Source organism: Pararge aegeria, chromosome 14, assembly GCF_905163445.1.
Source record: "Pararge aegeria chromosome 14, ilParAegt1.1, whole genome shotgun sequence".
In the NCBI taxonomy this organism is placed as follows: Eukaryota; Metazoa; Arthropoda; class Insecta; order Lepidoptera; family Nymphalidae; genus Pararge; species Pararge aegeria.
Window position 1 is genome coordinate 13,960,200 of NC_053193.1, and position 22,734 is coordinate 13,982,933.

General features: G+C 34.7%; 2 protein-coding genes across 8 annotated transcripts in view; one reads left to right on the forward strand and one right to left on the reverse strand.

Annotated features, from left to right (window-relative positions):
• LOC120629107 (protein Gawky) overlaps positions 1-6,188 on the reverse strand; it is a 37,685-nt gene extending 31,497 nt beyond the window's left edge. For 2 of the 7 annotated variants that reach the window (XM_039897876.1, XM_039897874.1), the window contains exons 1-4: positions 6,090-6,188; positions 5,126-5,225; positions 3,271-4,285; positions 1,741-1,842 (exon numbers count right to left, since the gene is read on the reverse strand). In XM_039897876.1, the coding sequence (XP_039753810.1) occupies positions 1,741-1,842; positions 3,271-4,066 (898 nt within the window). In that variant the 5' untranslated portion in view covers positions 4,067-4,285; positions 5,126-5,225; positions 6,090-6,188. Of the gene's footprint in view, positions 1-1,740; positions 1,843-3,270; positions 4,286-5,125; positions 5,226-5,605; positions 5,815-5,897; positions 5,923-6,089 lie in introns of those variants that run through there. The other 5 variants (XM_039897878.1, XM_039897875.1, XM_039897871.1 and 2 more) reach the window with 4 other exon arrangements.
• Positions 6,189-14,435: 8,247 nt separating this feature from the next.
• On the forward strand, positions 14,436-21,969 carry LOC120629222 (transmembrane protein 104 homolog). The gene is made up of 5 exons (XM_039898089.1): positions 14,436-14,637; positions 15,488-15,700; positions 16,473-16,729; positions 17,067-17,275; positions 21,072-21,969. The coding sequence occupies exons 1-5, from the start codon at positions 14,560-14,562 to the stop codon at positions 21,830-21,832; spliced, it is 1,518 nt and encodes a 505-aa protein (XP_039754023.1). The 5' UTR covers positions 14,436-14,559; the 3' UTR covers positions 21,833-21,969.
• Positions 21,970-22,734: the final 765 nt, after the last annotated feature.

The following is a 22,734-nucleotide window of genomic DNA, read 5'->3' on the forward strand; positions in this document are numbered from 1 at the left end:
TTTAGCGTTAGGGTGCCTCGCGTAGAAACAGATTGGTTTAATATAACTGCCATACCAATAACCGGTTATCGTAAGGCCCTTTTTTTTACCGTTTGCCGTATTTCTAATATCTTACGTAGTACGTACTTAAAGAATAGGCTTACCGCGTAATTTGTCAGAAAAGGGTAGAAAAAAAAAATAAGCTGAATGCACATATATCATCACGAATTGCACTTATTTTTTTTTTATAAATTTCTTTTGAATTACGCGATCTACACGCGCCTAAAAGCAGCACGCTTTGATATGCAATTAGCTTTAGAAGGAAAATCGACCAATGAGTGTACCGCTAATGCTATATAGTCGTTGATTCCATTGTACGTAAGTACATTTATATATATTTTAAACTTTCTTCTTGAAAGGCAACTAAACAAGAGCCAATAGTATTTAGAAAAAAACCACAAATAAACTAATGACCATTTAGTTTTCATTTAACTTATGAATTAATTTTGATTCTTTGCTCGCAGCATCTTATACAGTACGTGCGATCTCAGTTAGCCAAACTGAAATAAGTCACGAGTAGTTGAAGCTATTTAGTTTTTAGGTGTTCCTAAAAACTAAATAGCTTCAATAAAATGCTGCCAATTCACATGCACAAAAATCCCTTGACTCAAATAAATTGTCAGGTCTTAGTAACCTTTACACAAGTCTGCTGACAATTCCGTCGCACACAAATCTCTTGACTCAACTAAATTTTCAGGTCTAAATAACCTTTACACAAGTCTCTCGCTGTAGTCTCGGATATTCCTTTTTTTACAGTAATAATTGACCGACCTAGCACATGGCCCAGCTGATGGTAAGTGGAAAACCATCGTCTATAAACAGAGCAACACTTCACAAGGCATGCAAGGAGCACTTCCTGCAACATGCCGCCCTGTGTCCATTAATTTGAGGCGTAGCCTCATGTACCTGTAATTACACTTTAGCTTACACTTAAAAGTAACAAAAATATTTGTTTACATTACAGCACAAGTTAGAAAAAATAAACTACACAAAGCTTCAAACAAAACTAAATTAACCAGTCTGAAATTAGGGAGTAGTTTTTGTAGCAGTAGAGCTTTTTATGACAGAACTCGTCTTCTCTGCCGCTAAGCAGCATTGTGCTATGTTGCGTTCTGCACGGCTAGCATGGGCAGGAGACAATTATATCCCCGGGGAAAGGATATAAATTGATCTCCTCCCACAGCTTTATCGACTCTAAAGGCATTGGCGCACAAGCGGAAATAATCCTGTCAGGGGATATAATCGGGGGATATAATTTTTATCTCCCGCCCGTGCTAGCCCTGCTGAAGAGCTAGTTTGCCGAATTACAGGTACATAAGACTTAACACCTACGCCTCAAATTTATGGAGTGTACGACATAAGTAGCACCATTGTACGTATACATGCGAACGAATACCAGAGCCAACTTCAAAAATAATATACGTAAGGCGACCCAGCTGCCTAGTTGTCTACGTATGTTACAATAATGTTTCCCAGTATTGTAACTAGATGGCGCTGTATGGATTCTATACAAATCGTAGTTATTAGAATAACTTGTATTCTTGCTAGCGGATCTGGATCATTATCCAGTACTTAACTAACGTTAGTTACGCGATCTATCAACGACTTTATGCCACTAGCCTCGTGTTCAGAGCGTACAAGTATATCGCAAACAATGATCCATTTTCCTCCCATTTAGCTTATATAAGTCTGGCAACTTACTGTCAGCTTGGGAAGTGGGTGGACGCTGCGAACTGTTCCACTGTTGGGAACTATTAGTTCCGTTATTCGTTTGGCCACTGGAATTACCACCCCAATTTCCAGCTGATGGGAAAATACAAAACCATTACTATAATGTTTTTATACCACTGTCACAGTTTAGCTACCGTGCAGTTAGCTACTGGACTAGCATAATCAAAGTGCATGTTCTTAAATAACCAGCGACAGACACCTCTGACGCGATAGGATTCATTTTATAAGCACAATTTCGCTGCAATTTCGACGAAAACACTCGCGTGTTTCAAACGCGTAATACAGTCGCGACACGGTCTCAGTTGCGATCGCGAACAAGCACTCTGATTGGTAGCTATACTAGGTTTATGCATTATGGTTGGTAGCGATTATTCTTGCGACACGTAAGCGAACTACTATTGATGTTTATGGCTCCAGTGCACTGAATATCATAGACCATCGTTATAAATAATATAATATGAATAGTTTATAGCGACAAAACAACTTATGCGTCACAACAGCATCAGCTAAATCAACCCATCAGCGAAATTATAAACTATTTTTTTCGCTTTCTCGACTTTGTGAAAAATATGATTAAATAGAACTATGGCTACGTTAAACGCGTAGACATTATTCGCGAACTGAGAAACATTTGTGAATCTTCCGAAATTTGAATTGAGATGCTTATTTACCTTTATCCTAAAGTAAGAAATGGAAGGTGGCAACCCTAGCGGCATGGAAATAGTATTCGCCCCGATCGTCATACCTTGATTATATCTGTATGATTATGAGACTGTGCTGAGAAGCTCAAATTAACTTATGTTCATAAATGGAATGAAAATTTCATGTAGTTTCAACTATAACTAATGTGCGGGGATAAGTTTATTAATAAATCAGAATGTATATTTACAATGTTGATTATCTTGTATGAAAGGTCAACATAACAAATAGAAAATTATAGTTTTGTTATTATTAATACCATAAATTATAATTTTATCATAGGAAAATACTGAGGTTTTTCTTAAGCTTTAAAAATACTCAAAAATAATAAGTATGCACAATATGGCATGGACTTAAATATTGACTTGTATAATGGATACCTAATAACCAATTGTTTTAAATGATACTTTTATTTTGTACAAGTAGGAAATTTATATGCTACACAGTATGAAATTACTAAAATTTAAGATATTACCATCCATAGATTTACTGTAATATGTAACTCATATCTTACAAAATTGTAAGACACAAGTTACATATAAATAACTTATGATTTTAAATTTATGATTTGATTGAGAAATATTTAGATAAAATTATTTACATTTTGATGAATCTTGTGGATTCACTAAAAGTTGTCGATTGATTTTTTTTAGAGAATTATGATTGAAACTTTGAAGTTCTACTTGGATTTCTGAGATAAGAGATGTGTCAAATTTTTTTTAGAAATTATTGTGTTTTACTATACAGAGTAAAGAATAAATGTAATAATGTAAGAAATATAATAAGAATTGTAATAATTACCATTATTGGCGGCAGGTGGGCTGCCCCATCCACTGGCAGCGTTGAGTGAGCTTTCTCCACCACCAACTAGCCGCAAACAACGCGGTACTCCCCATAAGTTTGTACTTTCAGTCTTCCTCAATTCTTTGATGATCTCCTTCTCCTTACTCAGTAACTCCACCATCGCATCAAATGTTAGATCACCGTTAGCAAAAGTTTTGACATTCAGTTGCTTTGTTTTGTTACCAACATCCTTTGCTTTATTGTCATGGTCAGTTTCGACAGACTTGTCGTAAGTCGTATTCATTCGAGTTTTCGTTTTACATATCATTTTATGAGCGGGCATATTATCTTTTAGTAGTTGCGTCTTGTCCGTGCAAGGCTCATCTTGTATAATACAAACTGAGGATTTAAAAGCGTAATCAGACTTGTTCATATACTCCGGCGCTCCAAACGCCATCTTATAGTTTAAGTTAAAGCTACTGAAATACGGGTCACTGTATGAGATACCCTGGACTGTTATGGCGTTAATCTTTAAAGGAATGCAGTAGTTAGGCGTATCGCCAATCATTTGGTTTTGTTGGATACTATCAACAAACTCTACATTATAAATATTATTATCTACCAATTTTACACTAACTTGCTGACTTTCATTCTTCTCTTCGACTCGCTTATAAGCACCAAATTTATTTGTGTTCACCACCAACATTGAGGTGGAGTTATTACATTGCATTGGTTCGGTAACAGTATCAATATTGGAATAACAATTATCCTTAATTAAATGTGGAACACATAATATTACAGAAACATTAGACATCAGACAATTATTATAAATAGAATAATTTTCTACAATATCCACCTAGTATTATACTTATTTTCACAGATTGCATATTGTTTCAATTATAGACTAAGTAACAATGGTTCGTAGTGATGCAGTCATAAGCAGGTAGCAGTGTTTGTGCCTCTGTGGCAGAGGGCGGGTGAGATCACCACTGAAGCTGCTGCGGATACGCCTCAAGCCCCGAGTGGCCCAGCCCTGAGGAACAGAACACACACTCAAAAACCTGCAAAAACAGAGCCCCTAGACTGATGAAATTAAAATCATTAAACATCCCACTTGCTAACTACTTAGTATTACTTATTTAAATTTAAAATGCATATTTTAATATTGCAGAAGCAGATTTCAATCGGGCAGAATTTGAATCTCCCTGACCATAGATGCCTAAGTACTTAGCCAATTAACTAAATATTATTATGAATTTACATAAAATTTAAATGCCACCCTGTTGCATTTTTCTTTTCAGTTAACATGGGTTTGATTTTGAGTTTGAGCCTAACAGATTTACTACTTCAGAAAGTAAGGCTGACAATATCACATACATTTTTGTCATAAAACCTGTATGTAATTCATGTACATACTAAATTGTTAAGAAAACTGGATAAAGTACAGTACCTGGCATTAATCTCTCAAAGTTAAGACCCAATAGTCTTTTTGTTTACACAGGGGCCTTACTATGATCACTCAGGAGTTGTATTAATATAATATTGTTTTGTTACAGAATTAATGCAATAAGGGCATTATTAGAACATCAAGGTATGTGAAATAAACGGTAATTTTTATATAATACAGTTTTATGCAATAGTAGTAAGCCCCTGGTTCTTGTTTTTGGCATTAGTAAAAATTCATAAATAAAAAAAACAAATAGGGTCAAAATAAATCAAGCAGTATGGCACCACTTTGTAAGCATAATATCAAATAATTCCGTTCCTATTAAAAGAAATTATTTAACCATCGTAACATTATAAATATTCATCTAAAATTTAGATTCTACATTATGTATCTAGTTGGAAACGAATATGCGTCTTTCAGACTCACCTTTTAGGACGGACGAGAGGCTGAGCTGTATATCACAGATAATGCGGGCTCGGCAGATCCTGGCGAGCAGCTTTGCAGTTAGCTCGATCGTTTCACTTTTCTGCGGCAGAAAATAACGTTTTTTGCACTCCTCCCAAAAAAAAAATATGTCATGATCGATTTGAGGTGACACGAAGATCGAATACTTTTTGAGGTTAGCTCAAGGACTATCGCATAACATCACTGGTCAAATTTTGATGTGTTCAGACTTTTGTTATTTGATCTGATGCTCAAAGGTTTGTTATTATAAGGTGAACATGATATTGCGTTGCGGTTTGGCTCGATATGCGTGTTCCAATCACATCGAATTGGTGTACCGCGATTTGCAACACTCAATACGCCATTTAGATTTTAGCTGCACTTCATGACTTCACACTCGGGACACAGTACACTTCACAACGTTGGCAAACTTGGATTTACAATTTTTACATTATTACATACTTATAATAATACTTTTCACATCAGGTACTTGCAGGTATCGTGTAGATACTTGTGTATTTCGGCCTTGAGACTCGATGTTGAATATCTACAGACTCTATATCTACGCTACATATTTATCTACAGTACCTATCTATACCTAGAGTGAAAGTTAGCACGACCTATTAGTACATAATTCAACGAGAAATTTAAATATTTTTGTTTAAAAACATCGGCAATCAAACATTGCCCAAGTTTTATCCGAGAAATTAGCAAATATCACAGTTTTGCATGAGAAAATACAAAAAAATCTTACGTGACACGAACGAGCACAACGGGTGTTATATTACTAAATAGAATGAGACAGTAAATTTAGTTTGATACTGACGTCCCGTTTATTAGAGCGAGACAAACGATACGCCTGAGAAAGCGATGCCATAAATGCTAAATGCATTTCAGAACGATTTTTACCACATTTATCGAAAAATTTATAAGGACGACAGCATACCTTCGTTTAGGGTAGTTGTTGGCACATTAACTATAGAGATTGATACAAAATCACAATCCCAAACCCCCGAGAACACGGCTTCGACGGCTGGATGGAATGATTTCGTCGTCGGGGTTCGCACGAAGTTACGAAACGGTACTTATTCTAGATGAACCCTATCTCTGTACAAATACGCAATCGCTTACGTCTCTTTTATGTGGTCGGATTATAACAATTTGCTTTGAACACATACCTAATAATACCTACATAATATATCTACTGTACAATACATAAATACCGTACTATGCTATATTGTAATGTTGTGTTGAATTAAATGTCGACTAGTGTGATTACTGATTACTATACGATAGGCAGTAGGTAGATTAGACTTTCGGACCAATTTGATTTCAAGACTGCTTTGGATAAAAACCATTGTAGCCAAATTGCTAAATTTTGATCTTATCATTTATTTTTAAGGAAGTTTAGTTCATGTGTAGTCACTAGATTAGATGAAAATGTGGCTGAAAAGCCATTACAGAATACAAGCTCTACTTAAAACCTAAACCAATCTAACAAACCTATTAACTAATGCGATGCGAAATTTAATTTAACTAGACAAGAGAATCAATTCATAACAATGTTTTAAGAGCTATTTTCCTTACCTGGTTGTCTATAGACGACAAGATATTTGTAATAGGAATTCTATCATTTTATTAAACTCATTGAAACTAAGACGGAAGACAAATACGGCTTTGTAATTATAAAAACGTTATTTTCTCACAACATTATTTTCTATTAGAATAACACATTGAAAAGGTTTTGTACTGGCCTCAGGTTTTCTGTGAGACATTTAAGTAACTATTACACTGTGCAAACGCGGTGGTTAACGAGCATCGCCAGCTCGACGAGGGACTGGTCGCTAGAAATTTAAATAGCGCCATTTACTCCATACGACTAGCTGTACCGACCATAACTTATTAGTCTTCGACGTAGTTGTGAATATTGAACCATGAATCTGGCATTGGTGACTTGGCTTCTAATTGAGATATTAATTTTGCAAAACCCTGCATGTCTGCATGCGCTGGAAGACCGAAGTGAATACTCTGTTTATAGTATATTGGCATATAATTTTTTGGTACTTAAAGTACATTTGATATTATTCCCATTCACTCATGGTCGGGCGACTGGACGTGCATGGTAATTGATCCAACCTCTAACAAGATAGGCAAACAATTGCTCGACCAGAATAGTCAAATATGTGCTAAATGATATGCTTTTCTTTAGATGGACAGTGATTTCCCATGGATTGTAAATTCCAAAAAGATGCTGAGTATTCAGTGCTTTTCAATAACACGTTAATAAAAACTTTGAACAAAAAATTTTTGGAAATAGATTCTGCAATGGGCCTGACTTACCAGATGCGTGCCATATGCGTTTCATAACAAGAATCGCTGAAAATATAGGCAGTAGCAAAATGTGTCCAGATTGGAACGATGTCTCCAGTATACTACTTTCTTATATGAAAGTACGCCAAACACAGCAAACAGAACTAAGAAAGTCAATTTTTATTATGATAAAAAGGGATGACTTATGGAAAAAATACTTAAAATGACTAAAGCGTTTTGATAGCATTGTTTCATGGATATTAAGTGTATGAATGAGCAATACTTATGAATCGAGATTAAAATTGACGCTTATGATCTCATGTCTCGCCTCTTGCAGAGAATCAACACCAGCTCTCTCCAAGATTATCGTCTCGAACAGTTTTATATCTTTTACCCCTAGCGTTAAGGATTTAGGCGTAATTATTGACAGCTCTCTCAGTTGGCGCAATCAGGTCAACGTAATATCACGAAAGTTTAACGGAACTCTCAATTCTATGATGTGGCTCAAACTTGGGGACTTGATGTTACTGCCTATACCAGATTATGGTGACACTTGTTATCCGGACCTGAGTGAGGAGTATTATTAATTATGTCTAATGAAATACTTATTTATAAAAACCAAATACTTTTTCGTAAAAAAATATTTTTTAAGCCATCTCTTTAATAATTCTTGCGGTAAGGGGAAAGGGCATGAGTAACACCCTTCTTGGTGGCGTAAGCACTCTCGTCTCCATGATTTCTTCGTTACACTGGTGTGTTTATATAAATATATTATGTATATCCGCCCGAAGGTTGGCTGGTAGAAAATGCTTTAGCAAATCAGCATTACCTTTTGTTACCTTGTTTTTTCAGTTGCGCAATTTATTTATTTATTTCAAACAAACACATAAAAAGTAAGCCAAAGAATAAAGATAAAGTCTTTGATTTCCACACTAAGATCCTCTGTGTCGTGGAAATCACGGCAAATCAATCAGCAATAAAGTGAATAAATAAAATATAATAAATGTTGTAATCTACAGTGGGTCAATAGTTATATTTTCTTTTTTTGTGACTCTTATTCCGCAGAGGTCGGTATCTAAAATACTCATCGCATCGTACGCAATGAACAGTCTTAGCATGTAAAGCGTACTTTATTTATCCCTGTGGTATATTTATACCTATCCGTAGGAGCAAGTAAAGCGACGTTTTCTACGTAGTAACAAACAAGCATGCGCAGAACGATTCTATATTGTATAGGTTTTGCCAATCCAATATGATAGCAACTCTGGATGGATAACAAAGAGAGTGTACCTATACGTAATCGAGTAAACGTAATATAGATTCCTTGGGATGTATGGATGTAAATAGGATGCCAGTATGGCTCCCAAAATGCGAACGGTTCGTGGTGAAACCTTCTGTCGAGACTCTAGCGACCAACCAATGGTGGTAAAACAACTGATCGGAAGCGAACAGAAGTGTTATCAGTAATAATTGCGAGTGGGACAGCGCTCAGCACTCGATAACCAACCCGCAGGGCATGCGTGGTCGAATATCTATGTAGGTATATGTAATATGATGTACAACAACAGCATAATACCTTGTCCCCTGTGGTCCTATTTTTGCTGGTTTGGTCAGGAAATATAAAAAAATCCCTGGCAGAGAAAACCAGTGTTAGTATACAGACCCCAACTGGGTAGAAGGTGGTGGTTGGTGCATCACACGAATCACAATTAACCGTAGGCAGAAGACAATGTCGTTAGAAAATCCCTGCAGCTATTCGTATCTCCTCTCAATCCTGGATTGGGAGGGGGTATGCATGTGCAGGACATAGCTTCCTTCATGTGGTGACACTTCGCCTGCTTTAACTACAGCTGGATCGCCTGAGAACGGCTAGGAAAGTTTTCTTCCACTTGCGAGGAAAACTTAATACACGCCTGTATATAACTACTTGTCATGGCTATCAATAAAACTTTTCCTAGGGGATACGCTATCTCTTTTAGTATTTGTAGGATGTAGGTACCTACTCTGGACTGGGCTGTGACATACAGCCAGACACGACGAAACATACTTATGGGCTTACCTAGGTAGCTAATATATCCACAAAAGAAAACTGTATTGCCGTAGCAAGTATATGATTAAGCAGAAGGCTCAATTTAGGTCAGTGTTAAAAAATGGACTTTTGAAAAGTCATAACTATTCATTTCACCCGTTATATTATAACTGATTAGTCCCACACCAGCTAAGTAGCACTAACTTTACGCTTTCTAGGTAGGAATTTTAATAATTTTGTCTAAAATACTACCTAAGCTAAGTTTTGAAAAAAGATTGAAAAGAAAAACAGATCAGAATAGCTGAATGAAAGTTCTGTATTTTCGTAATTCTGTGCTCAAAACGTACTATTACTGAAATAGCATGCATAAGCTTGTTTTGCAGACACGAAATTCCAAACACAATAAATAATTATTATGTATTAAAATTTTAGAAAATAATAAATTTAAGTACTTATTTTTTGTTGCTTTGTTTAAATTAAATGCCAGTTGCACATTGTGAGTAACAGCCCGAAACACAAACTTAACTGAACGGTTAAACTTATGTTAAACTAAACTTTTAAGCCTACAAGTTATTCATCAGAAATTGAAGCATAGGTACTTCTCTGTACGAGGGATTTGTAGGTAGGTAGAAAATATAGAAAAATCGATATAAGGTCGCTTGAAATTAGTATCTCGATGAAGTAAAAAAACTTACAGTGAACGAAGACCAATACTTTTAGAAATACCCTATATATGATTTTATTTCCTTCATTGATATAATAAAGTCTGAAATTTAGAAAGTTTTAAAAGTAAAATAACAAGAACATTTCTAGTATTCTCAATTTTTAAGTTTTTATTGAAAGACGAACTCTGTAGTGAACACAACCCACAGACTAGTTTGGAAATCATTTAAACAGGACGGGCTAAGGGCGCGGAGAGGCGAGAGTAACGTTTTAAAATTGACTCCGATACAGGAACTAAATTCCACATTACCCTTTGACATAAGCCAAACCATAGACTTTACCTATAACCTAGAAACAAACAGTGAGTATCACCGGCTAAGGTACGAGGAATACAAAGGCCTCGGAACCGGATTCTAATTACCGGAAAAATTTGGTTAAAAACCTGTTTATTTTAATGCTCTGCCTTATACCGGTTAAATGATTGAACAAACCGAAATGCAATAGGTTACCGTTCTTAATGAGCGAACGATTTCATAATTTTTATTAAACCTAAATTAACCGGTTGTGTTGACAAATGCCTAGATTCGTGGCGCGTGCGAGTCCTACTTCGCGGCAATGAACAAAAGTGGTATAAATTATACACCTTTTTAAATAGATTAGTGTCGATTCTGAGAAATTTAAATAGAAAAAGGTTAATTTTAAGAAATAATTTTTTTTAGGTTCCCATAGTATAACACCTTTGGCTTATTTCAAAGAAAAAGCAAGCAATTTATGAAAATTGTTGTAATTGTGACCATTTTAAATATCCCGCCGCTTCAGATTACTAATACTTACAGCAGCGCGTGCATCAATCACAAAAAGAACTAAATTTAATTTAAACCGGTTAATTTCAATCGATTGATTGAAATTTAATTAGAACCGGTTTCTATATTTAACCGGTTAGAAAAACGAAACTGAAAGCTTAACCGAAATTATCCATCAATATATTAGGGTTTTTTGACCGAAACCGGTTTGAATTTTTTTTCCGGTTTTCGAGCCCTGCAAAGACTTAAGCATCAGTATAGTACCTAATACATAAATTATAAATTAACTTCCAATACCTTATTTTTAATGTAAGTTCCTATTTGTTAGTAAGTCCTTTAATCACACCTATAGCAGAACCTTGATTGAGGTTTAACATATTATAAATTATGTGAAGAACTTAGGCTACTTTTATCCTGGAAAAATGAAGTTCCTAAGAATAGATCGAAAGCGCAATTTTTTTTATTTTTCACCTCATCATGCTAAAATCGCTTTATACAGGATTATTTAATCTTATATCCTAATATAATTAAATAAATATACTACGACAGTAGACACATTGCTTATATTAAAACTCCTCAGTGTTTTTATCTGTTTGTCTGTAACGTCAAGATTAGTAAATTATAAAATTTTGCTCTGGCATAGATCTTGCATTTGGAAGAAAAAAATAGCCACAGGAAAATGAAATATTTTTACAAGATTTACAAAAGCATAATTAATATAGTTTTTGTTCCAATGTTTGGCTGAAAGTTTTAGCTGAGTTTATAATAGGGTGTCATCTTTTTTTCGGATCTGTGGTGTGCTAAAGTCTAAGAACAATGATTTAAGTTAATTGTAATGTTTCAAAGAAAGTTATAATTAGTTCGTTTTAAGCTAAAATGTAATATTTAAACTTATCTTAGTTTTAAGCTAAACTGCAATATTTTTTGAAAGGCCTTAAAGAACTTGAATTCATGGCCGTAAAATAAAAAATAAAAAAAATAAGAACAACAACAATGAATAATAAAGTATGGAGAGTAGAGGTAAAGAGAGTCATCTTATATGGGAGAAAAGTTGAAAAAGTGTCCAGTGTATGCGCTAAATAACAGTTCAAAAATCCTCCACAATGGCGCTGGTGGATGCACAGGGTATGGTATGAATGTAGCAATCGTAGATGAATTGAAGTATGCCGAGTTAAAAAATTTAATGTCATTATCGACTAAAGTAGTTAATTATTGAGAATTTCAACAACTTACGTTGTACAAAATATTGTGGTAAATATAACCTTACTTCCTTGTATCTCCATACTTCCTTGTTTATTTTTCAAGCCTACTCTAACAATATTTATATATGGCGCTTCTTTTAAGAGTTACCCTGATGCAAATGTGGCGCCATCCTAATTTAATACATTTTGACGACACTTTCATATACACAGATGACTCTCCTTACCTCTACCCTCCATATAATAAAGCTAAGGTAGTGTATTAACCTGTGTCTGTGGGCGGTGTACATCCTCCTGAGTATGGAGGATACTCAGTTTACTAAGTTTAGATACTCTCTAGTTACTCTTTAGATACTCCAAGTTTTCTTCTTTGAAATCGATGTTAAAAGATCAATTTAAATTAAATTAAAAAAAAATTACATTTCTGGTACGGCATTGAGTGAAAGTAATCGAATAGAAGAATGAATAACAATATTAGTTGAATTAAGTGTATTAGTCTTAATAACAAACAAGGAAAAATGACATATATTTTGTTACATTTAAATGATTTGGTATTGTACGCTCTTTGTTTTTTAAAAAACTATGGACCACTACTTGAACAACATTAAATTTAGAGAAAAATTACAACTTTATTTGAAAGTTGACGTAATGACATAACTTTTATTTAGATGGCAAAAATTATTCAATCGACAATAAAATAAAACATGTTGAAATTATAATGCTTTTAACGTTTTATGAAAATAAGATGAGAGTGAACGCGCCCGTGAACGTGAATACATCTACCCCCGTTTTGATGCGGGATTTGGACTACTACTGTGGATAAAGTTAATTTCTAATTTTTTTTTTGTGTAATTTGTTAGTTAAAATGTTTTTTATTATTATTTTTCGACATAAATTGGTTAGTTTAGTTTCAATTTATTAGGACACGCAAAATTAATGCCAAAGAAGCATAAACTTTTACGTGTTTACATACTCATGCGAGTCTTTTTATCCCAAGGAATTTATAATTTTCTCTGGTCTGGTCTCTTGGGAGGCTTAGGTCGTGGCTAGTTACAACCCTGGACAAAGACGTGCCGCTAAGCGAATAGGCCGTCCAGTACGATGTCGTGTTGAAACCGAATAGGGGTATAAGATAAATATAACAGGTTAGCCCGTTTCCATCTTAGACTGCATCATCATTCACATGTAGGTGAGATTGCAGTTGCCCCCTACTGGAATAACATGAAGTGGAATAAAAATAAAAGATCAAATTGGCATTTTTGTTTGCCATTATTATTTTCAATTATGAATTGCAATATGGTATTGCTTGTCTTTAAAATCATTATTAGCGATTTAACGTTCCTATACAATACAGTTTTGAAATTTTAGGTTTAATGGGTCGAACCATCTTCTCACAATTAGGTAAACATATTATATGTATAAACGTTTCATAAATTCCTGTGATAGGCCTACATTAAAAAAAAATTACGAAATTGAATTTGCATTTTGCAGATTAAATTTCGTAATTTTGTAGACATTTAAAATGTTATTAATCATCTTTCAGCAGAGGGAACAATAATGTTCTATAAGGTAAGAGGTGTTAGATTATCGTACAAAAATGATTGATAAATATTAAATCGATTATTTTTTCACACCCCTAGTTGCCACGAAACCACAAATCTAAAGCTTTTATTCTCATTTCTTGGTTCAAACCAAAGAGTAATAAATATTGTTTTTTGAGTTTACATTCACACGGAATAAAAATTGACAATTTTAGTTCAATTTAAATTTTGAATAAATTATTTTTCCCGATTGCGTCTTGGTCATGCTAGCACACCTGTACATCTGGCCAAACTCCGGATAAGGGACAACTCCATCTGTGAGTGTGGCTTGGATGAGGGCACTATAACTCATATTATTTTTAACTGTCCCAAACTTACCTATCCCCTCTATGACGTTCTTCCTCCCAAAGTCCCCCGTCCTTTGAGTGTTAAATGTTTTTTAATGTTTGTTTTCAGTCCTTATTGTAGATTTTTATGTAAATATATAGTAAGTAATAAAATTAAAGTGTAATGTACAAAAAATATCCGTGTTAGATATATATGCATGTGTTGTCTGTGCTGCCTTAGGTTAAAGAGCTAACTAGCTAATAACAACTATTTCTTGGTACAAATTCAAAATTAACTTTTCATTAGTTTCACCGATCAATCTCCTTCGTGCCTTCTTCATCTACAAGACATTGGCGAAGTACCTTGTGCCCAGTTGGCACAGACAAAAGCCATAAACAAGAATTGAATTGAATTGAATAAATTATTTTAAATACGCGCTGTACGCGGTTTATTATCATAATACGTGTGGTCTGAGTTCCCAAGAGATTAACGTTTTTAATTCGCGCTAGCGACTAAGCATAATGTCTCAGTGTTTTGCAGTAACATGCCGCGTCGACCGTGGTTTCTAAAGAAATTATTGAGAATGCCTCTTACCGAATCCGGGGATCAGTATTCTATATGGGTAAGCTATTTATTTAAGAATTACTCCAAAACCATTCTTAAATGAGTATACAGTATACATATTTAACTTAAAATATTTTTCTTATAATTCAGATTATGATAACATTTTATAACAAAAGTTGTTTCCATTACTTTAATTATATTTAAAGTCATTGTCTGTATTTATATTTTATTACAACAAGAGCCTAAAGAGAATCTAAATTTAAATATATACAAATTAAATAAATAGTAAGTGTTTAAGTTCGGACATACCAGATGGACATTAAATTCTTTTGTCAAGGCGGTATTACTGATATTCTCAGTTGTTACATATAAACATTAATGTTATCAGCATTAACCAGATGGCTGTATCTTTTGTGCTTGCAAATTATAATATAAACTAGAAGTACATAATTTAGCAAATTTAAACCCATACCTCTAAAGGGTTAAAAAAGCAACCCCAACCATTATGCTATTTGCCAACTACATAGAGTGGGTTTAGTGTCCCCTTCTGTAGCTGTTATTAATCAGCAGTTGATAATAAAAATATGCATATAGTTTCACTTGATATGACGCACACACAGACTACATTTAATAAATATGTATAACTAACATACGGTTATGCATGCTTCTTTTCTTTATTTATTGTTATTTAACTAAACCATACTATGCCTAAGTAGTCAAATTTAATTAACTGATTGCAACACTATGTAAAATAAAATAAAATAAATTGGAATACTTGAGGGAAGCAAAATAGGTTGTCATTGTGCCTCTAGTTATAATTTAGAATTAAATTCTGAAACTTTCCTAGTTGGTAGTTAATTTAAAATAAGTGTACAAGTATCTGTGGAAGTAACATTATCTTATTTCAGGTTGGGTTGATATACATTTTCAACCTCATTGTTGGGACTGGTGCACTCACACTCCCAGCAGCCTTCGCTCGAGCAGGATGGGGTCTTAGCACAATATCATTGGTGTTCCTGGCATTTATGAGTTTCATGAATGCAACATATGTTATAGAGACAATGGCGTGTGCTAATGCTGTGTTTAAGTGGAAGAGGTTGCAGTTTATTAAGAGAAATAGTGTGAGTTGTTGTATCATATATGCAAGAATACAGATGTATAGTGGCATGCATACAGAGTTTGCATAGGGTATGCACATAGCATGCATGTTATAAAATCTTCCGTACAAGTTATAAAAATTTAAATGTACAAGCTATAGAAAGCCTACCCTAAAGTTTTTATAACTATTAACGGAGATCATCTGTATGGACACCACTAAAGATGTATTAAGTAGACTGTCAAGATGCGGTGAAAACAACTACGTAATGGCCTACCAATACTGGCCTGCACTAATGCATAAGTGTAGCATCCATAAGAAATAGTGCTATCAGTCTACATTTTTATTTACTTGTAACATCATTGCCGACACATGATCCCATTGTGGCATTTATGCTGCATTTTTATTCAAAATGCTGAAAATTTGTTATGTAATAAATATTGTAAGCTATTTAAATAAATCGCATTATGGTCAATTTGAGATGATAAAAAAAACAGTCCAATACCCTATCTTGTCCCTGAATGTTAGCCCATTGTTAGACCTGAACACTGACAGTAAATAAACTGCTTGTGTCAGTGGTGTCTTAGTGAGATAGTGGCCTATGAGGCAGACATTTAGAGAACACCTAAATTAAGTTAATTTTCCTTTTAATTGCTTGGCTGATATTTTATTATATATAAATATAATACAATATCAGCATAGCATAGCATAGCATATATATATATATATATTAATCATTATTAGATAAGTGCAAAAAAAAAACTATACATTACCATCATTTCACATTAAATCTTCAGATTACGGAAAACGAATCCGATGAAGAACCAACTGCTCAAACCAGCTACAATGATTTGGAAGATCCACTTGTATGTGGGGATACGATACCCTCCCGCTACTACAGTCTCGATAAACGCATTGAACTGGGCGAAATGGCAAACCTGTTCCTGAACAAAGCTGGACGGACTATGTTCTACTGTACACTATGCGTGTACCTTTACGGAGACCTTTCCATATATTCAGCAGCAGTCGCGAAATCACTGATGGATGTTATTTGGTGAGTACTTTTACAACTTAATATCTAAGTTATGGAAAGAGATGGAGACAGTGGGACCAGACTCGAGTATTAGGCAGGATGGACTTTTTTATTTTATTCCACTAAAGGCAAGCAATAATGTCCTAAAAGTTTTGTAAAGACATTTCGCCATGGGCTACAGCCTAATTCTCATTCGGTGACCCTTGCCCTGTAGTGGACTGAGAATGGTCACACTACACCGGAGTGTGTGATGATTTACTTAATGCGAAAGGACTGTAGTAAAAATTTACAGCTTGGTACTAACTGTACGACTTAACATAAAGTAATCGCTGATCGATAAACTTAATTTCTTCTTCAGCTCAACAGTACCCGCGAACCTCACAAACTCTACAGACTGGGACATACTACCGTGCTTCCATAGTAACACATCTGTGCCAACCTACACTCGCTTCGATTGCTATCGAGTCGCATTATTGACGTTCTTTGGAGCAATGGGACCGTTTGTGTTCTTCAACGTGCAGAAAACCAAATACCTTCAATTGTTCACATCTGGAATGAGGTGGCTTGGTGAGTATTTTTTTTATTGACAAACATACGGTTTATACTAAGTTGTCACACACTATCTCTGTCACGCCAGCTTTATGGGCATGGTCTGCAACTATTCTTCCAGGCTATCCAGTGGCGTTGAGCCTGAAAAAAAAAATTTCTCAGTTAACGATTATTTGGATACTGGATTCGTTTTGCGATACATCTTACCAATAACTAGACATAATAACTCCGATAATAACACGTTCAGGATAAATTTAGATAAGGGTTTTTCATTACATCTAACTATTATACCTTTTGCATAAGCCTAGACAGGAACTTAAAACGCATCGTATTTCTCCATATCGCTGCTTCGCTAATAATATCAAGCAAGTCAAATGACAAAAGTTTCATGACACCCGAATACCATTATGCATAAATCAAATGTAATAAACGCATTAAAATGGAAAAAAAATCCTTTATTTCTAATATTATAATGCCAGGTTTATCATGCGATTTTTATAAAGAGTCCAAAGTCAAAGTCAAAGTCAAAAATATCTTTATTCAAGTAGGCCCACAGGTGGCACTTTTGATGCGTACATAAGAATTACACGGTAGTGAGATGATGGCGATAACCACATTCGTAAACTTAAAACTAAAGCTACGAGGGTTCCAAACGCGTCCCGGTCTAAGAAGAAGCCCACAACAAACTTAGCCGGGTGTTTTTTTTTTTTTTTGTTATCGCCATCTCACAATGACATTTTAAATTATTAGAAGAGCAACCTGGTTAGAGCAATAATTTACACCCAAGCTTTTTTATCGTTGACGTAGTCCTTTATACTATAATAGGACTTTTCTATAAGCTTACGTTTAATACAAACTTTGAACTTTTTAAGAGACATCTCCAAGATGTCAATTGGTAGTTTATTGTAAAATTGTATGCAATTTCCTTTAAACGAATTATGAATTTTATGTAACCTAGTATATTGCACTGTAAGTTTATTCTTACTTCTAATGTTTAAATTATTGCAGTCACATTTTTTCTTAAATTTAGAAATGTTTTTATGGACGTACATTAAATTTTCAAATATGTACTGACTATACACTGTCATTATTTTAAAATCTTTAAATTTATCTCTCAATGACTCTCTCGGACCCATTTTGTAGATAGAACGAACAGCCCTCTTCTGCAGCACGAAAATAGTGCTAATATCAGCAGCATTACCCCAAAGTAAAATTCCATATGACATAATGCTGTGAAAGTAACTAAAATATACCAGTCTAGCAGTTTCTACGTCGGTCATATGGCGTATCTTCTTTACCGCATAGGCAGCAGAACTAAGCCTGTTCGATAAATTATTTACATGAGGGCCCCATTGAAGTTTAGAATCTAACGTTATTCCTAGAAAAACTGTCGTATCCTCCAGTTTCAGTTCCTCATTATTAAGTAGTACAGTGGTTTTCACGTGTTTAACATTAGGTAAAGTGAATTTTATACACTTGGTTTTTTTTCCGTTAAGAACCAAATTATTAGCTTCAAACCACTGTACCACTTTAGCGAGAGAGTTGTTTACGTCGTCAAAAGCTAGTTCACGTCGATTTATTTTAAAAGTCAGTGATGTATCATCGGCAAACAGAACTATCCCGTGTTTATCCTTGGCAAGGTAAGGAAGGTCATTAATGTAAATAAGGAACAGAAATGGTCCTAATATAGACCCCTGTGGGACACCTATTTTCATAACTGATCCATTAGACCGTTTTCCATTCACGTCGACTTTCTGAATTCTATCGCGTAGATAGTTACTCATTAAGTCTAGAGCTACACCCTGAATTCCATAGTGGTGTAGTTTCCTAACTAACGTTTCGTGTTGAACACAATCAAACGCCTTAGATAAGTCACAGAACACACCAAGTGCATCACGTGACTCCTCCCAGGCTTCAAATATGTTTTGTATTAGCTCAACACCTGCGTCGATTGTTGAGCGACCCCGTGTGAAACCAAATTGCTTAATATGAAGTAAATTATACTTATGAAAATGGTAAAGTAATTGATTTAAAATGAGTTTTTCAAAGATTTTACTGAAAGTGGGTAGTACGGATACTGGTCTAAAGTTAGTGGGGTCAGAAGTACTACCCGATTTAAACAATGGAACTATTTTACTAAGTTTCATTAAGTCAGGAAACACACCACAATCTATACAATTATTAAATATTAAGGCTAAGTCGGGTGCAACAATATCAATTAATGATTTGACAACGTTTACGGAAATGCCCCACAGATCATTTGTTTTTTTATTAATTAATAATTTAAAGGCTTTAATAACGTCAGAGCCACTAACATGCGTGAATTTAAAAGAATGGTTACACTCAGGCACATTTTCCTTTAATAGAGAGAGAGCCATATCTGGTGAAGAGTTTAATGATTCTGTTGTGGAGACGGGAATGTTGGTAAAGAAGGTTTCAAAAGCAGTAGCCACCTCGAAATCTGTTGTTAAGGCTTTATTATCTACATTAAGTTTAAAGTTAATATTTCGTGGTGTTACTCTTCCCGTCTCCTCATTAATTATGTTCCAAGTAGTTTTGATTGCATTGCTGCTATTTTTAATTTTATTTTTGATGTATCGCGTCTTTTCTAAGTGGCAAGCGCGTTTAAAATTCTTGGAAAACAATTTAACATAATCCCCAAACTTATCACCAGTGTTAAATTGACGTTCAGCATACAATTCGTACAGCTTTTGCCTATTTTTATGAAGTTCAACTGTCGCCCACTCACTAAAATTTAATGTATCAGTAATCACAACCGACTTACTAGTAAATATAGAATGAAATAGTCTATTAAAGGTATTGAAAAAGGAGCTGTACATTGCATTTGGAGTCGCCCCTGAGGGTAGGAATGGGAGGTCATTTACTAGGCTATATCTCATTTTCTCTATGCGGTTGGATGTTACAGGAACAAATGTTATTTTACGTTTAGAAACATTTCCCCCGCTTTTTAAGGTAATAATGTTTACTGTGGGCTATACTTTAGAGATAAACAAACACCATCGCAGACTATGTTCTTTTTTGTAAGGTTCAGCCAACATTTGGAAAGCAAGCGTAAAAAAATGTGTATTTACGACATCAAGAAACCTCTAAAATTATCAGCGTCTCTCTACCATATTATGCATGTATTATACATAAAAAACCCCCTCTTGAAACACTCTATCTATTAAAAAAAAAACGAATCCGTTGCGTAGTTTTAAAGATGTAAGCATATACAACGTGTAAATGAAAACCGAAATAATACTTCAGACACTTTCGAGGTTACATTATTTACTGTCTCTGAGCCTTATCTGTGAAACTGAAACGCTAATAATTTTTGAGTAATCCATTGCCATAGTTAATACTTAATGAAATCAGACACAGCCCTAGAATCAGATGCAAAAGTAAAATAAAATGACTCCTGTACCTTTACTGCTAGCTGTACTAGGTAGCGTAGGTGCTATGCACGTGCCGGTCTTTTATCTTCAATGGGGTTGTCATAAATAAACACTTCAAACGTTTTGAATTAGTTTGTATGGAAAAATAAATATGCTTCTTTTCTTTTAATATTTTACAGAGCGATTCGTTATGAACTTTACTTATGCACCCTTCAACAGTATTTAATAATTACTCTACACGTTGTATAGGGACAAACAGACAGAAATTGATGTTGTTTTGTACTATGTAGTGATAAGAGAACTGTTTATTGCATCTCCTAGAAACTATACCAATTTGACTTGCGCGGGATTGTTAGCTAAACGGCGATATAGCTACTGATGTATTATATTTAATTAAAGGCCTTAATATTCTATTTCAGCATTCGCCATAATGATATCGATGGCGATCCATTTGCTCATAGCGAACGGTCCTCAGGGGAAACCGCCAGCCTTCGACGTCACCGGGATGCCCACTCTGTTCGGCGCTTGCGTTTACTCCTTCATGTGCCATCATTCTCTGCCAGCCCTCATTAGTCCTATAAGAGGAAAGAGTCGTTTAGGTCTCCATCTCGCTCTAGACTACGCGTTAATAAGCGTGTTCTATCTCCTTCTAGCTTTCACGGGCGCGTTCGCATTTTCCCATCTAAACGATCTGTACACTCTAAACTTTATACCGACAGATAATGAGAACGTATTTTTGGAAATTGTCGAGTATTTCTTAGCGTTGTTCCCCGTGTTTACTTTATCGACTAGCTTTCCGATAATCGCGATCACTCTGAGGAACAATTTGCAAAGCCTTTTCCTCGACACGAGTAGTTTAGAATCGTATAATTTTGTTTTCAGGAAATTGTTGTTTCCGATAGTAGCTGTTGTACCGCCGTTGTTGTTAACTTATTTTCTAGAAGATATAAGTATGTTGATTCGATTTACCGGATCGTACGCCGGTACGGGAATACAGTATCTAATGCCCACCTTTCTTGTGCTCTCTGCAAGGCGGCACTGCACTTCTCTTCTGGGGTACGGTGTTATAAATAAATATAAGAGCCCATTCTCGAATATGGCTTGGGCCATTTTTGTGTTAATATGGTCGTTCGTTTGTATTATCCTGGTGTCAGTAGATATGTTTGAAAAGAAGTCATGATATCGACACGTTTTGTAAATTCAAAGTGAAAAGCGGAATCTTTTTCCGATAGTAGCTTTAGTGCGAGATTGCGCGTGTCGGTCTGTCGGTGTCTAAAACTATATTAGCTAATGCAATATTTTTTTGTAAAAGTTAAAATTTATTAATATATCTAGGATTCATTAACAAAGGCAAAGAACAAGAGCTAATTCATGTAAAGAATCTTTGATCGAAGTTATTCGCGTGATAGAAAAGAGCAATTGATAGAAAGGAACAGTTAGTATCTGTGTTATTTTAAGCAAAATAAGTCAAAGTTTGATAACATTAATTCTTTTTTCTCGTTGACCTTTTTCTTAGAGGACAGACGTAAAACATCAAAACTATATTGTATAAAAAGATTAGATTGGCCATTAGGGGCAATAATTCTGACTTAGTCAAAAATGTAATGTTCTAAGTTTAAACCAAGAAAATTCTACGTTCTAAAGTCATATAACTGAAAGCTTGATTTTACGCTTCCAGTGCGTCGCCTTTCCAACATCCGGGCTGAACCACCGCATTAGATGTTTTTTTTTCTTAAATTTGGCGATAGCGAATGTATGACTCCTAAAATTAATACTATTTGAATTCATAAATAAACTAGAAATACGAGCTCTTTTTTCTAGTTTATAGTCATTCCAAAACAATCGACTGTGTTTCTGAGATGGGCAATCTCGTACTAAGTCATTCGTAAATGAACTTTTCATTAATGAGAATATATTGTCTGCATTTACTGTAGGTATGAGAATGGTAATTAAGGAAAGTTATTAAATTGTAAGAAATTAAATACTATTAGGATAGAAGAAAATTATTGGTCAGAAATACTCAGTCTGAGATTTATAGAGCGTAAATTGATTTGGCTCAGGCTTTTTTAATTTAATAGACCG